At 44.1% G+C, this 17,887-nt stretch overlaps 1 protein-coding gene across 3 annotated transcripts in view; it reads right to left on the reverse strand.

Annotated features, from left to right (window-relative positions):
• Window positions 1–1,635: 1,635 nt before the first annotated feature.
• sytl5 (synaptotagmin-like 5) overlaps window positions 1,636–17,887 on the reverse strand; it is a 90,432-nt gene continuing 74,180 nt past the window's right edge. For 2 of the 3 annotated variants that reach the window (XM_029639744.2, XM_029639738.2), the window contains exons 9-17: window positions 13,426–13,521; window positions 9,531–9,599; window positions 8,826–9,004; window positions 5,807–5,909; window positions 5,057–5,218; window positions 4,846–4,954; window positions 4,587–4,722; window positions 4,244–4,452; window positions 1,636–4,007 (exon numbers count right to left, since the gene is read on the reverse strand). In XM_029639744.2, the coding sequence (XP_029495604.1) occupies window positions 3,865–4,007; window positions 4,244–4,452; window positions 4,587–4,722; window positions 4,846–4,954; window positions 5,057–5,218; window positions 5,807–5,909; window positions 8,826–9,004; window positions 9,531–9,599; window positions 13,426–13,521 (1,206 nt within the window). In that variant the 3' untranslated portion in view covers window positions 1,636–3,864. The remainder of the gene's footprint in view (window positions 4,008–4,243; window positions 4,453–4,586; window positions 4,723–4,845; window positions 4,955–5,056; window positions 5,219–5,806; window positions 5,910–8,825; window positions 9,005–9,530; window positions 9,600–13,425; window positions 13,522–17,887) is intronic. The other variant, XM_029639749.2, reaches the window with a different exon arrangement.

A 17,887-nucleotide genomic window follows, 5' to 3' on the forward strand; every position in this document is an offset into this window, starting at 1 on the left:
AAATAAAGCAATTCATGATTTTTTAAATAGTTTTAGTATTATTATTTCAACAGAACATCTTGAGTTGTTCTATTATTACATTGAAAGATACTGGTATAATTAGTAGATTTGTTTATTTTAAAACATACTTCCCAAAAAAATGCTGGCCCACCTTTTGATGTCACTACCGTTAAGACTGATAAAGCACACACATTAAAAGACTGATAAAACACACACATTAAAAGACTGATGAAACACACACATTAAAAGACTGATGAAACACACACATTAAAAGACTGATGAAACACACACATTAAAAGACTGATAAAACACACACATTAAAAGACTGATGAAACACACACATTAAAAGACTGATGAAACACACACATTAAAAGACTGATGAAACACACACATTAAAAGACTGATAAAACACACACATTAAAAGACTGATAAAACACACACATTAAAAGACTGATGAAACACACACATTAAAAGACTGATAAAACACACACATTAAAAGACTGATGAAACACACACATTAAAAGACTGATAAAACACACACATTAAAAGACTGTAGAATGAATCTGCATTAAGCCACACCCCTACTTATATCTCCAGCTGATGGGATTGCACCCCTCTCTAGCATGGCCACATAGTGAGTAGTCTGTCTGCAAACATATTGGATAAAATTTGTGAACAGGTTTAATAAATCTTCATGTATTTTTAAGACGCTTCACTACTCAACATCTAATATTTCAAGAAATATGTATGTATGTATGTGTTTGGTGGGAAGTACATCTGTCCAAAAGTCTAAATTGTCCAACCAAAGCAGTCACAACTGAAACAATTGACTCCATAGAGATTGATAGAGGTCTCATCTTTGTATCTGTGCCATTATGGCATCTGTGCCAGCATGACATCTGTGCCAGCACAGGCAGCGCCATTGAGGCTATCTCCATTTTAAATTTGCAAGCGCCATGCTATACATCCTGAGCAACCATGTAGGTAGTGGTCAAGAGCACACTTCAGGAAAAAAGAGCCCAAACATAAACGTCTATAATGTGCTGTGCTGTACTCTTCTCTACTGTACTGTACTATACAGTACTCCAGTGAACTATACTCTACTTTACTCCACTCAAGTTTCTTCGAATTTAAGAAAGGGCCCATGGAGTCTTGTGGTCTTGGTCTTGAGACCACTCAAGTCCACATATATTATGTATTTAACTTGTCATGGTCTCAACTCCTTAGGTATGGATCTTGGGACCAATGTCCTGGTTTAAATCTTGGTCTTGGCTCATGCTCTCGGACAAGACCTTAGTCTTTGGCTTACAAACCATAGGCAACTCAATTTGAAGAAGAGAAATGCTCCCAACCCATAAGAATCCCCATCCAGCTGACTACTTTAAAATGATGGAAGCCCTCAATGGTAATGTCTATACTAAAATATACCCAATATATATTCATTGACAATCTTTATTTTGCTAAAATAAAGATAGGAAAAGTTACAATGTATACATCAAGCAACAATGAATTAGATACATAAGTAAATTAATTAATCAAAACATTTTAGATTCTACAATCAACATTGAACATTTTACAGAAGAACAATAGAGATTATATTTCTCTAAATTCAATTTAAAGGATTTGAAAGTCCGGTTAAAAATCATGTTTTTATTATTTTGACCATTTTGTATGCAAATAAAACATTAATAGAAGGTTAATCCAAATGATCAATAATGAGCATGTTTCTCCATGTATTTATACTATTTCAGTATGTTTCGGTCGTGACACATTTTTTTCCTGGTAAGAAATTCAGGACAATACTTCAAATTTGAAATACAAACAGTGTGTGAGTATTAATACAAACAGTGTGTGAGTATTAATACAAACAGTGTGTGAGTATTAGATATGTCTATCTGGCATATGAGATGTGTGCTGACAGTTTAGGAAAAATAGGATACAAATGTGATTTTTTTTCCCAACCCCCAATTTACACCACTTCTGTAGAATCACCCATATTTATTTTTTATTTTATTTTACCAGGCAAGTCAGTTAAGAACAAATTCTTATTTTCAATGACGGCCTAGGAACCTAACCACTAGGCTACCCTGCCACCCCAATAGGGAACAGGGTGCCATTTGAGGTGCATGCCAAGACTTCAGAACCACTAATGGGGGGATACTAGAAGTGCTATTACTCATCCAATGAGGTCGTAGGGACAGACAGGTCACAGTGGCCTGGGCTACAGCGACAGACAGGCTGACGGATGTGTTCTATTCAATGAGTCATAGAGAGAATTTCAATTACATTCTCCTCACGTCCTCTCTTCTCAAAACCCATTGGATTAAAAAGCCAAAGGTCCCTCCCCTCTGACTTTCTCCTCCAGTGGGTTTTTAGAAGGAGGCGAGGAGAGAAGACGGGAGGACTATGCAATAGAGTTCTCCCTATGACTGAGAGGGTGGCCTGGACATGGGTTCACTCTGGAACATGCAATCCTTCTCCCATCTCCCCAAGGCTCCTGGGGCAAAATGTTTCCTGTGTTGCAGATATAACTGCCCCCTTGACTCTCTATTCCACACTTGACACAATACATTTCTATCAGCGATTTGGTGCTGCTGGATCTCTGGTTAGATTTCTGCCTTAACTGTTTCCACCCAAAATGAGGTCCAAAACATCTGTTTATGAAGTGGCTATTTGTGCCACTCTACTCGTAATGTGTGCTTTATCAAAACTACAGTAAAACCATTGGTGTGTTCAGGATTAGTTACAATGCAATTTTGCAACACTTTGAAACTGGGGTTTATCAGTTCAAAAATGTTGCATAATAACATTATTGCATTAAACAATGCAATCTTGAACACACCCTTATTACCATTTTACAGTATACTTTGGGAATGTTTAAATCTACTCAGCATGCATCAACCCCTAAGTGCCTTTGGAGAAGTTACCTTATGAGAGAAGGGACTAGATTCTATTAGATCCCCATATCGTTTGTTTTGGCGGTGTCTGAAGTGTAACTGCGTTAGAGCTGAAAATCCACAAGTGGCTCCATGCGTTAGCTTATTGTGGACACGAAACAAAACATCCGCTAAGCGGATGTCTGCCAACGCAGGTTCTGATTGAGTCAAAGCCTAGGTAAAAGCTACCCTGAGCCACTGATGCGGGGTCAGATACATTATCTTCCCCCTAAATGGTTATGGTTAAGAGCAGGTCAGAGCAATCTGATCCTAGATCTGGGGTTAAGAACAACTTATACCTCAAGTAGTCTCAACACAGGGAGAGGAGAGCATTGTGCATAGTCAGATCAGATCATACAAATGACAATGTGCTTGTTCATTATGTTACATATATGTAACTGCTAAAATAAAGGAAACACCAACATAAAGTGTCTTAATAGGGCGTTGGGCTACCACCTTCTATGAGTGTCTGGAACTCTATTGGAGGGATATATACTTTGTATCTCTCATTTACTCAAGTGTTTCCATTATTTTAGCAGTTACCTGTACATGTCATAATGTACAGTAGTAGTAGTAGTAGTAGTAGTAGTAGTAGTAGTAGCAGCAGTGCTTGGTCTTGGCTGGGTATGGCCATGTGTGTGTAAGGCATGACTGGTTTACCTCTTTACCAGGTAGAGGACTATGAACCCCAGTGCAGGATCAGGGTAGCTCAGAGGTTAGGGTTCAAGGGTCAGGAAGTGGAGTGATGTCATCAGCTCTGTATTGCGGGATAGAGCTTGGACATGGAGCACTGTCAACCAATGTCCTTCTCTTTCTTTTCTTCTCTTTTCTCTCTCCCCCCCTCCCCTTTCATCCACTGTTTCTCCCTTTTCTGCCACCGCTCTCTGTCCCTTTTTATTTTGTCCTTCTTTCCCTCCCTCCCTCCATATCATGTGTTGTGCTTGCACATGCTGGATCTCAGCATCAGTGTACACTCCTGGGGGACCTCCGGGTTGTCAATCATGCGTTGCCATAGCCGCTGTTCCTCTCCGTACGAGTCCATCCAGTCCACCTCGTTCCCATAGCTCTGGCCTGTAGGGAGACAATAGATCATCACTATCTGTTCCATACACTCCATATCCCTACGGCGTTATGCTGACTGAATATGCTACAAATCACCATAACCTCTGAGAAGAGAGTAAAGAAGAGAAGTAAAGACTAGAGTTAAACTGAAGAGAAGACCAGAGAACAAAACAAAAGAAGAGAGAACAGCAGAGAAGTCCAATGCCAAACAGCCCATCCCTGCCCCTGGTTCTTCCCAGACAGACCTGTCCCTCCGTTGAGTCGGACTCCCCCCAGGAAGACATTGCTGGCCAGAGCCTCCTTGTCCCAGACGGTGAGCTCCAGACACACGTTGTTCAGGTCTCCGGCCTGCAGGCCACAGTAGGTGAAGGTGTGGTTCCACTGGGGGTTGACCGAGCGACGCACCACCACCGTCTTGTGCTTGGTGGACTTACTGTTGTCAGGGAGCAGGTACCTGGATGGATGGGGAGACAGGAAACAAGACAAAACTGTCAGAGGAATTGGAATTAGGTAGGTAGTAGGTCCTTCCCATCATTCTTACTAGGAATGAAGGCTGGATGAAACTGAATGGGTCTATCTGGGTCTCACCCTTTCACAAAGGGGTCTGAAGTGCCTCCAGACTTGACAGAGGTCAGGTTCTTGGCCTCCTTGACCAGCAGTTCCACCATACCTCCTTGAGGCAGCTTGATGCTGGTCTTCTTTCCTTTCAGAAAGCCTTTCTTCACTGAGAGGAAGAGAGAGGTGAATGAGCAAAATTCCAAACAGTCTTTCATGAAATGTCATTAGTTGAATGATATGTGTTAGTGATGGGTTGGAGCAATTAAAACAGAAGGAGTTTGTGGAGCACCTTGGACTTGGTCCAGGGGTAGCATGAGGTTCTTCTCTGCAGGGATGTACTTCAGAACCACGGTCAGCTCCCCTTTATACTGGAGCGTGGAGTCCATACTACTGTCCAGCTGCACATAAAACACATCTACTTACAGTATTTACCACTGATAAACATACAGTGCTGTATAAATCCACACATAGACACTATTGTCCATCTGCACACAGGATACCTTGGGCTGCAGAGAGTACCACTCCTCCGTGTTGCTGTCAAACTCCCAGGAGTCAAAGCTCAGCTCCACCTCCCCCAGGAAGCTGTTGTGTCCGAAGCGGTCATGGTGCCACACAGACAGCTGCAGCGTTCGTGTCTCCAACTGGGAGTGGCTGATCACATACTACACAAAACAGCATAAGAGAAAGTGACGACAGGAGAGTAGGACTGAGTACAAAAATCAAAGTTCCTGCCGATGCTCTTACAGGAATGACACATGTACAGCAGGGGTGCTTGAGGTGAAGTCTATTGACGGCTATACACAGTAGGTATGGTGGTACAGGTTAATAAAAACACATGGGAGGAGCAGGCTTCATTCATTTATATACTGTACAGATGTAGGATCTTAATTCAGTTTGCTACAGCAGGAAAATAAATTATGTGAATTATTATGTGGAAAGTTCTCCTGCAACAGGGTGATCAAGTTAAGCTCCTACATCAGTATGAACACCTGCTGACTGACACTCCAGTTGACACACACACTGTCTCCAGGCAACTTGATCCCATCCAAGGACACACATTCTCATGATCACAAAAACAAACTCATTAAATATTACTGTTTCCCAAGCTACACACAAGTTCATATGCACACACACACACACACACACACACACACACACACACACACACACACACACACACACACACACACACACACACACACACACACACACACACACACACACACACACACACACACACACTCCCTCACCCTAAGGTTCTCGTTGAATACAGGGTTGATTGTGTTGGTCTTGATGCTGGTCTTCCTCTTGCTCTGGCGAGACTTGTCTGGGAGGAGGTAGGCCTTCACATAGCTGCAAATGGAAAAGACATTCAGCCACACTCTTCATAGAAAGACCTGTGTGCCGTGATCCATATGATCACCCCAAGGCTTCACTAAGGTTACTCTGACATACCGAATGTCACAGTTGTTGTGGGTCATGCTGAGGTCACACGTCACTCATGGATTGGTTCAAGTTGAGCTGACGGTCAGGAACTGTGATGTTAAGAGGTGTGTGTTCTTTTTCAAGTGTGAATGTGTGATAATGAAGTGTGTGTAATTTCACAGTAAGCATAGGTTCTTCAGTGGCGTACTGCCTCCTGTGGCGTTCTGCATTAGCTTCGAATAGCCCCCGCGATATGCAACTTTTCAGGGAAGTTAGGAACCAATATACACAGGCAGTTAGGAAAGCAAAGGCTAGCTTTTTCAAAGAGAAATTTGCATCCTGTAACACCAAGATCTGGGACACTGTAAAGTCCATGGAGAATAAGAGCACCTCCTCCCAGCTGCCCACTGCACTGAGGCTAGAAAACACTGTCACCACCGATAAATCCGTGATAATTGACCATTTCAATAAGCATTTTTCTACGGCTGGCCATGCTTTCCACCTGGCTACCCCTACCCCAGTCAACAGCCCTGCACCCCACACAGCAACTTGCCCAAGCCTCCCCATTTCTCCTTTACCCAAATCCAGATAGCTGATGTTCTGAAAGAGCTGCAAAATCTGGACCCCTACAAATCAGCTGGGCTAGACAATTTGGACCCTCTCTTCCTAAAATGATCCGCCGAAATTGTTGCAACCCCTATTACTAGCTTGTTCAACCTCTATTTCGTATCGTCTGAGATCCCCAAAGATGGAAAGCTGCCGCGGTCATCCCCCTCTTCAAAGGGAGACCCAAACAGCTACACACCTATATCTATCCTACCCTGCCTTTCTAAGGTCTTCCAAAGCCAAGTTAACAAACAGATCACCGACCATTTCGAATCCCACCGTACCTTCTCCACTATGCAATCTGGTTTCCGAGTTGGTCACGGGTGTACCTAGCCACGCTCAAGGTCCTAAACCCTATCATAACCACCATCGATAAGAGACAGTACTGTGCAGCTATATTCATCGACATGGCCAAGGCTTTCGACTCTGTCAATCACCACATTTTCACCACAACAGCCTTGGTTTCTCAAATGACTGCCCAGGCTGGTTCACCAACTACTTCTCTGATATAGTTCAGTGTGTCAAATCGGAGGGTCTGTTGTCCGGACCTCTGGCAGTCTCTATGGGGGTGCCACAGTGTTCAATCCTCGGGCTGACTCTTTTCTCTGTGTATATCAATGATGTCGCTGTCACGACTTCCACCGAAGGTGGCTCCCCTTCCTGTTCGGGCGGCGGACGTCGTCACCGGTCTACTAGCTGCCACCGATTCCCTTTTCCTTTTCTGTTGGTTATGTCTTATTGGTTTCACCTGTTTCTCGTTTGGGGTTTGGTTTAGGGCTATTTAAGCCTGTTATGCCCGCCTGCTTTTGTTCGGGCTTGTTTCTCTGTTCTGTGTTGTGGATGGTGTTGTTTGTATTTTTACGGACTGTTTGTGTCCTGTTTTGGGCCGGTCATTTATTCGCCTAGTTACGTAACAGTCGCTCTTGCTGCTGGTGATTCTCTGATCCACCTCTACGCAGACGACACCATTCTGTATATTTCTGGCCCTTCTTTGGATACTGTGTTAACTAACCTGCAGATGAGCTTCAATGCCATACAACTCTCCTTCCGTGGCCTCAAACCGCTCTTAAATGCAAGCAAAACTAAATGCATGCTCTTCAACCAATCGCTGCCCACACCTACCCACCCGTCCAGCATCACTACTCTGGACAGTTCTGACTTAGAATATGTGGACAACTACAAATACCTAAGTGTCTGGTTAGACTGTAAACTCTCCTTCCAGACTCATATTAAGCATCTCTAATCCAAAATTAAATCTAGAATTGGATTCATATTTCACAATAAGTGAGGTACACACATACACAAGGAGGCAAGAACTCATATTTCGCAACAAAGCATCCTTCACTAATGCTGTCAAACATACCCTAGTAAAACTGACTATCCTACCGATCCTTGACTTATTTACAAAATAGCCTCCAACACTCTACTCAGCAAATTGGATGCAGTCTATCACAGTGCCATCCGTTTTGTCACCAAAGCCCCATATACTACCCAACACCGCGACTTGTATGCTCTCGTTGGCTGGCCCTCGCTTCATATCCGTCGCCAAACCCACTGGCTCCAGGTCATCTATAAGTCGTTGCTAGGTAAAGCCCCGCCTTATCTCAGCTCACTGGTCACCATAGCAGGACCCACCCGCAGCACGCGCTCCAGCAGGTATATCTCACGGTTCACCCCCAAAGCCAATTCCTCCTTCGGCCGCCTTTCCTTCCAGTTCTCTGCTGCCAATGACTGAAACGAACTGCAAAATCACTGAAGCTGGAGACTCATATCTCCATCACTAGCTTTACGCACCAGCTGTCAGAGTAGCTCACAGATCACTGCACCTGTACATAGCCAATCTGTAAATAGCCCATCCAACTACCTCATCACCATATTGTTATTTATTTGATTTATTTTGCTCCTTTGCACCTCAGTACCTCTACTTGCACACTCATCTTCTGCACATCTATCACCCCAGTGTTTAATTTGCCATACTGCAATAATTTTGCCACTATGGCCTATTTATTGCCTCACCCCCTTATCCTACCTCATTTGCACACACTATATATAGACTTTCTGTATTGTATTATTGACTGTATGTTTGTTTATTCCATGTGTAACTCTGTGTTGTTGTTTATGTCGCACTGCTTTGCTTTATCTTGGCCAGGTCGCAGTTGTAAATGAGAACTTGCTCTCAACTAGCCTACCTGGTTAAATAAAGGTGAAAGGTGTGTGTGTGTGTGTGTGTGCCCTTACGCATCTGTGCGTTGCCTCTTCTCATCCCCGGTGGCCAGGTTGCGACACTCCTTCACCAGGACGTTAAGAGCGCCTGTCTTATAGCTGTAGCTGATGTTCAACAGCAGCTCGCCACTCACGTTGGCGTTGCCATAGTCACCAGTCTCACTGTACATACTCATCATACTGTTCAGACTGCTCTGTGAGGAGAAGAGAGGGGGGGAAGAGAGGAGAGGGAGAGAGAGAATAGATAGGATAAAGGGAGAAAAGAGAGGAGATGGGTAGGGAGAGAGCAACATTATTAAAAGAGTAATAGAGGAGGGGGAAGAGGGGAGAGGAAAATATCAGAATGGAGGACAGAGAAGTAGAGGATCAGGGGTAGAGAATCTGAACAGATGAGTGAGAGAAGAGGAGACCAAGAGTGGGGGAGAAATTAAGAATGGAGTGGAGGGAAAAGGAGGAAGACAGATGGAGGCAGGGATAGCCTTTCGTCTTTGTGCAGGTAAAAATGCAGACTGGACAGATTGAGTCATTTCGTGAGAGATTGGTCTGGCTGGGGAATGTAAAACACTAAAGTTGATCTAATTTATGTCATAGAGTGAGCCAGTATGATGAATGACCAATTTAGGCAGTCAGTGGCAGCGATGGGAGCACAGCGGCACCGATTGGTGGAAACATATTCACAATAAGTGAGGTACACACATACACAAGGAGGCAAGAACTCACAGTTTCTGCGTCTGAGTCGCCAGGAACACTGAGGTAGCCCCATTTTCTCTCTGAGCCGGGAGTAGAAGACTAGCAGCCAGAGGAAGAATAGAACCCGAGCCAGCAGGGGGAGGAGGAGAGAGAGAGTGAAGGAGAGAGGAGATAGAAAGAGAGGAGAGAGGGAAGGAGGAGAGAGGGAAGGAGGGAAGAGGGAGGAGAGAGGGAAGGAGTAGAGAGGTGAGAGAAAAGAGGAGGGAGAGAGGGGTGATACATGTGAAAGTGTAAAGAGGACAGAGACGAGAGGACAGACCCCATGTACCAGGGCAGAAACCCCAGATACGGACACAAAACTGAATCTATCAGGGTTACCATGGTGATTATCAGATGAAGCAGGACCCGATTAGAACTCATCAATGAATAAACAGAAGGACACAGCTGACAGGCTGAAAGCACCAGTAAATATCAAAGACAACTAAACACAGATGCTTCCACCAAAGCAACATATCTGGGAGCAATGGATTTCCAGTTTTAGTAGATACAAGAGAATCAGCCTTCTGGGCTTCATATTCTTTTTTGGGGACCAACTTTTTATTTAGTGTTGTCTATTTTTAGGGGGGAGGGGTTACAGGAACAAAACAACTATCAAAGAAATGTATACAAAGATAACCCCCAACTCAGTCCCCATCCACCCACCAGCATCCTCCCTCCCCACCCAGAAACCATGTGTCACGTACGTCATAACGAGGAGACCAAGGCGCAGACTGATTGGAATACGTCATTTTATTTCATGAAGAACACTTACACAAACTAACGTGACGCTATAAACTAGTGCTGACATGCAACTACACATAGACAATAACCCACAAAACCAAAATGGAAAATGGCAACCTAAATAGGATCCCCAATCAGAGACAACGATAAACAGCTGCCTCTGATTGGGAACCAATTCAGGCCACCATAGACCTACATATACCTAGACATACTTAAACCCCATAGATATACAAAAAACTAAACCAACCACCCTTGTCACACCCTGACTTAACCAAAATAATAAAGAAAACAAAGATAACTAAGGTCAGGGCATGACAGTAGCCCCCCCCCCCAAAGGTGCGGACTCCCGGCTGCAACCTAAACCTATATGGGAGGGTCTGGGTGGGCATCTAACCCCGGTGGAGGATCTGGTTCTGGACTCCGCCCCCCTTCTTTACATTGAGTCCGCTCTTGTAGCACTGACCTGTGGATCATCGTCGGAGGCTCTGGACTGCGGATCCTCGCCGTAGGCCCCGGACTGGGGACCCTTGCTGCGTGGATCATCGCCGGATGTTCTGAACTGGGGACCGTCACTGGAGACCCCAAACTGTGGCCCGACGTTGAAGGTTCCGGACTGTGGCCCGTCGTTGGAGGTTCCGCACTGTGGCCCGTCGTTGGAGGTTCCGGACTGTGGCCCGTCGTTGGAGGTTCCGGTCTGTGGCCCGTCGTTGGAGGTTCCGGTCTGTGGCCCGTCGTTGGAGGTTCCGGTCTGTGAACTGTCGCCAGACGCTCTGGACTGGGTACTGTCGCCGGACTCTTTGGACTGCCGAGGCGCACTGTAGGCCTGGTGCCGGCACTGGTGGTACCGGGCTGGTGACACGCACCTCAGGTCGAGTGTGGGGAGGAGGAACAGGACGTACTGGACTCTGGAGGCGCACTGGAAGCCTGGTGCATGGTGTCGGCACTGGTGGTACTGGAGGTCTGGAGTGTAGAGCTGACACAACCCGTCCTGGCTGGATGTTTATTTTCACCCTGCAAATGCAGGACGCACTGGGCTGTGCAGACCCACCGGAGACACAGTACGCAGAGCCGGCGCAGGATATCCTGGTCCAAAGAGGTATACTGGAGACCCGGAGCGCTGAGCCGGCACCCTCCTTCCTGGCTGGATGCCCATTCTAGCCCGGCCAATGCGAGGAGCTGGAATAGAGCGCACCGGGCTCTACCGCATAACACGCTAGGCCTATACAGTGCCTTCGGAAAGTATTCAGACCCCTTGACTTTTTCCACATTTTGCTAGGTTATAGCCTTACAGTCCATCTAAAAGTACACCCAATAGATTTTAAATTAAACTAAATATACTATAGCCTGTTCAACTTTCTGAAACAAACAATTCACTCAAAAAAAATTGTGCACTCACTCTCCTTCCAGGCAAAGAGTGGGCGTGCATACCCATAACATGATGCAGTCAGCACTATGCTTGAATATATGGACAGTGGTACTTAGTAATGTGTTGTATTGTATTTTCTCCAAACATAGCACTTTGTATTCAGGACAAACCATTAATTGGTTTCCCACATTTTTTACAGTTTTACTTTAATGCCTTATTGCAAACAGGATGCATGTTTTGGATTGTTTTTATTCTGTACAGGCTTCCTTCTTTTCACTCTGTCAATTAGGTTAGAATTGTGGGGTAACTGCAATGTTGTTGATCCATGCTCAGTTTTCTCCTATCAGTGACTAGTGTTCCATTATTAAAGTGGCCAGTGATTCCATGTCTATGTATATAGGATAGCAGCCTCTAAGGTGCAGGGTTGAGTAGCCGGTTGGTAGCCGGCTAGTGATGGCTATTTAACAGTCTGATTGCTGTTTTTTAGTCTCTCGGTCCCGGCTTCTTTGAGCATGGCTATATTGCCAGGATATCAAGACAGCTGGAACAAATAGCTAGGGTTGCCATTTAATTGTTTAAAAATGTAATATTGATGATGTCATTGTTCTCTTCAGTGTTAATAACCCCATGGTGGTGAAACCAAAAGCAGGAGCCACAGGGAAACCCACCCATTGATTGTTCCCCACCCAGAACCCCCCCACCCATTGGTTGTTTCCCACTCAGAACGCCCCCCCCCCCAACACGTTTCAATATATGCCACCGAAACCGGAACACCGGGCTTCAGTTATGATGAATATTACTCACAGTGTACATGAACATTATAGGAAGAATTGCTGCTATAGATATCTACTGTGTGTTTGTTTCCCTCATCCACCCCTATATTCATTCTGTTCTATTCATACAATATTTTCAAGCAGGGAGATTCACAGAAGCCAGTCACCATTCATCTCCATAATCTCTGTAATCATGGCCCTCCACCTCTGCTGTTATTGAGAGCAGAGCCCACAGCCAGAATTAATGTTGTTAGTCATGTCTGAGGTGAAATTGGAAATGTCAGACAGGCAGGAAGTGTGTGTCGCCTGTTAACCTAACAATGTCTCCGATTTGTCCTTTTTTTATGAGTGTGTTTTTGATCTCTTCTATGTTCTGGGGGGTATTTCCTATTCATTAACGTGGGAATAGTCTGTGCCCAGTGGGATGTGTGTATGTTTGTATTCTGCAGGGCTCATTTGTAAAAGAGACCTAGGTCTCAAAATCGGAACTGAAGAGAGTCGGTCAATATGACTCTGTCAATCACAAAACTCAGCTAATTATTTAGTTTAGTGTTGTGAGAAAAGAAACAGAAATGTTGTTCTAAGCCAGGTTCTACCAGAGCATAGCACACATACAAAAGATATACAGTATATACACCTGTGAGTTTAGGCACATTTTCCTGGCTCCTAGTCAATGTCTATATGTGAGCTGTGCTGTGCTGTGAGTTGTGCTGTGAGCTGTGCTGTGAGCTGTGCTGTGTGTGTGTGTGTGTGTGTGTGTGAGACACTGCCCTGCTGTTCCTCAGCCCTGAGGTCACTGGTGCTATTGACACTGTTCACACAATGGTTTCAACACAGCCATGACTCACTCATCAATCCTCTTTATGGGCTGTGTGTGTGTGTGGCAGTAGGCCTGCCAGTCTGTCTTCTTGTGTGCCAGAGCATGGCAGATGCATCTTTGTGTCCATTATGTGTGTGTGTGTGCGTTTGTGTGTGTGTCTGTGTTTACTATACGGCAGGGTATTACCGTAGACACAGCGCAGCTCATGCGTCGGCTGGCGGCCTTGCTGTGTGCCGACATCAGAGCATCGATGTCTTCGTCTTTATCATTATCATCAAACTCCTGGAGAACACAGAAACCATCAAAGGAGACATCAACCAATGGGATCTCTCTGTAGATTCACAGTAATAAGGCAATACAGTGTAAACACATCCGTCAGTTTTCTGTGGCAACTTCAAATTCAATCAGACAGGTCAGGATTTAATCAGACAGGTCAGGATTTATTCAGACAGGTCAGGATTTAATCAGACAGGTCAGGATTTATTCAGACAGGTCAGGATTTAATCAGACAGGTCAGGATTTAATCAGACAGGTCAGGATTTAATCAGACAGGTCAGGATTTATTCAGACAGGTCAGGATTTATTCAGACAGGTCAGGATTTATTCAGACAGGTCAGGATTCAATCAGACAGGTCAGGATTTATTCAGACAGGTCAGCATTGATTCAGACAGGTCAGGATTGATTCAGACAGGTCAGGATTCAATCAGACAGGTCAGGATTGATTCAGACAGGTCAGGATTCAATCAGACAGGTCAGGATTTAATCAGACAGGTCAGGATTTATTCAGACAGGTCAGGATTTAATCAGACAGGTCAGGGTGTTAATTAGATTACTCGCTTATTACACACTGTCTTTGAGCTCTTTATGAGTGTGTATGTCTGTGTATGTGTGTGAATGTGTCTGTGCATGTGTGTGATTGTTTATTCACGTGTGTAGAAAGATCAAACAACTTAATGAAATGCTCACCTACAGTAAATACGGAGTAGTGACCCTTAGCCAGTGGTTCTTATGTACAGCTGTTCCACCACACAGCCTCCAGCCTTGCTACTCAGCTGCTGCTACAGGCTTTTATGTGAGGCTACACTCACTAATGAGCTCTTAACTGGGCAATAGCCCCCACAATGTATAGGCATTGATTGAAAATTAATGTTAAATCTGGTTTGTGCTCAGTGGGACTATCATTTGTTTTTCAACAGGACAATGACCTAACACACCTCCAGGCTGCGTAAGGGCTATTTGACCAAGAAGGAGAGTGATGGAGTGCTGCATCAGATGACCTGGCCTCCACAATCACCTGACCTCACCCTAATTGAGATGGTTTGGGATGAGTTGGACCGCAGAGTGAAGGAAAAGCAGCCAACAAGTGCTCAGCATATGTGGGAACTCCTTCAAGACAGTTTGAAAAGCATTCCTCATGAAGCTGGTTGAGAGAATGCCAATAGTGTGCATATCTGTCATCAAGGGAAAGGGTGGCTGCTTTGAAGAATCTCAAATATAAAATATATTTAGATTTGTTTAACAATTTTTTGGTTACTACATGATTCCATGTGTTATTTCATAGCTTTGATGTCTTCGCTATCATCCTACAATGTAGAAAATAGTTTTAAAAAATAAAGAAAAACCCTTGAATAAGTAGGTGTGTCCAAACCTTTGACTGACACTATATACACTACCGTTCAAAAGTTTAGGGTCACTTAGAAATGTCCTTGTTTTTGAAAGAAAAGCACATTTTCTGATACTCACCTATTCTAAAGAAGGACAGTTTTATAGCTTCTTTAATCAGTACAACAGTTTTCAGCTGTGCTAACATAATTGCAAAATGGTTTTCTAATGATCAATTAGACTTTAAAATGATAAACTAGGATTAGCTAACACAACGTGCCATTGGAACACAGGAGTGATGGTTGCTGATAATGGGCCTCTGTACACCTATGTAGATATTCCATTAGAAATCAGCAGTTTCCAGCTACAATAGTCATTTACAACATTAACAATGTCTAAACTGTATTTCTGATCAATTTGATGTTATTTTAATGGACTTTTTTCTTCTTCTTTTTTTGAACAGTAGTGTATTTGTCATTGTGACCTGCTGCTGCTGACTATCAGGCAGTGAGCAGGCTGTTACTGATTGAGTGCAGAGGCAGCTGAGTCAAGGAGACAGAGCAGCATGCACACGTCATGACAACTTTTTACCAGGCCATTTAGATTGGTCATTATGGTGACACCCTTTTTCCATAAAACATATTAACCATCTAGAACTGATACAGAGACAAAGCATTGGAAAACTACTTTAGGCGCACTAGAGCTCTTTAGATAAATTCGCTCAGAGGTGGTTTAAAGTAACCTGCATTCTAATGTCAACTTTTCTTATGGAGAACAGTATCAAGCGATAAGTTTTACTCATGCTCAGTTCCAGGGTTTGGAGCGCTGTGCGGGTGGAAATTTGAAATGGAAATTATGGAACTCTCTCGTGTGCTTGTGTTATGGGGAAAAAGACCACAATGAAAATGCCTTCCATTTGATACAATAAATATATTGAAATGAAGATATCACTGGAGTCCTTGCAAATCAATTTGTGCCACTTGTGTAGCCTACCTGGAGCTGGCAAACAGATTTCATAAATTGCCTATAACTCAGTTTGCTGTTGTAGCCTTGTGTTAAAAGTCAATCAATTATTTTTACACAGCTTAAAAATCTACCGGGCGCAGTGGCCTCTTTAACTCAGCAAGCTCTCTTTCTCGCTCTCTCTAGAAGCAACACCCACCTCTATTAGTGCCCCGTCTAATCCAATCGCATGGTTATATGCAAATACAAGAGGCCCATTTACATCAATCCAAATATCCTCTGCGGAACCCTGGGACAAGCAGGCAGAAAGAAACAGAAAGATTTGACCGCAGTTCAACTGTTACTATCACAGATAGAAGGAGCTTCGTTACCAGTATCTTTGTTAATATGGTTTGTTTAAAAAAAAAAAGTTGACTCTGAAAACCGTATATTCAAAGATGAGTGGACGGAACAGTATATATTCATTCCCCCCGCAACTAGCACAAAACCAATGTGCCTGATATGCAGCGAGTCCATAGCGCTCGTGAAAAGTGACAATGTTAAGCGGCATTATGACACCAGGCATAGTAAATTCGATCAGACAGATCCCCTGAACACGGAGGTGAGATCAAACAAGATTAACCAACTCAAATCCCAATATGAGAGGTCCACCAATATGAGAGGTCCACCAATATGAGAGGTCCACCACTATGAGAGGTCCACCAATATGAGGTCAACCAATATGAGAGGTCCACCACTATGAGAGGTCCACCAATATGAGGTCAACCAATATGAGGTCAACCAATATGAGAGGTCCACCACTATGAGAGGTCCACCACTATGAGAGGACCACCAATATGAGAGGTCCGCCAATATGAGAGGTCCGCCAATATGAGAGGTCCACCAATATGAGAGATCCACCACTAAGAGATGAACAACCAATATGAGAGATCCACCACTATGAGAGGTCCACCAATATGAGAGGTCAATCAATATGAGAGGTCCACCACTATGAGAGGTCCACCAATATGAGAGGTCCACCAATATGAGAGATCAACCAATATGAGAGGTCAACCAATATGAGAGAACCACCAATATGAGAGGTCCACCAATATGAGAGGTCCACCAATATGAGAGGTCCACCAATATGAGAGGTCCACCACTATGAGAGGTCCACCAATATGAGAGGTCCACCAATATGAGAGGTCCACCACTATGAGAGATGTCATAAGGTGAATGCACCAATTTGTACGTCGCTCTGGATAAGAGCGTCTGCTAAATTACTTAAATGTAAAATGTAAATGTAAATGAGAGGTCCACCAATATGAGATTTTCAGACACTGAGATGGTAAAAGAATGTGTGAATTTGCTGACACCTTGCTTGAAGGTAAACAAAAAGATGATCTGAGGGTAAAGATCAAACAGGTCCCATTGTCAGATTCCACAGCAATGAGGAGAACTGAAATATTAGCTGAAGATTTAACTAAACTTTATTTTTACATTTTTAAATGTATTTTTTTTACATTTGTTTTGGGCCATTCAGTTAAGAACAAATTCTTATTTACAATGACGGCCTACCCTGGCCAGAGCCGGACAACGCTAGGCCAATTGTGCGCCGCCCTATGGGACTCCCAATCACAGCCGGATGTGACACAGCCTGGATGAGCCCATTCAGAATGCACCATGCTTTTCTTTAGCTGTGGATAAACCAACAGATAACACTGATAATGCCCAGCGTCTGGTGTTAGTCAGATTTTCTAACGAAGCAAAGAAGGAATTCTGCGAGGAGCTGTTGGGCTTAACACATCTAGAAGCACACACACGGGGAGAGGATATCCATGAGGCCATCAACGGGATGCTGACAAAAAGGGGATAGATCTGAAGTCAGGGGTCTCCATCACCACAGATGGAGGTCCAGCCATGAGGGAGAGGACTGGTTGCACGTTTGAAAGAGGACCACCCTGACAACATATCACTGCATCATCCATCAATCTGTCCTGTGTGCCAGTCTGGGAAAATAGCATTCTGAGGCCATGACAACGATGACGAAACTGATCAACCTTTTGAGAGCAACTTCATCCCTACAACACCGCTTGCTACGAG

The sequence above is a fragment of the Oncorhynchus nerka genome, linkage group LG3 (assembly GCF_034236695.1).
Source record: "Oncorhynchus nerka isolate Pitt River linkage group LG3, Oner_Uvic_2.0, whole genome shotgun sequence".
In the NCBI taxonomy this organism is placed as follows: domain Eukaryota; kingdom Metazoa; phylum Chordata; class Actinopteri; order Salmoniformes; family Salmonidae; genus Oncorhynchus; species Oncorhynchus nerka.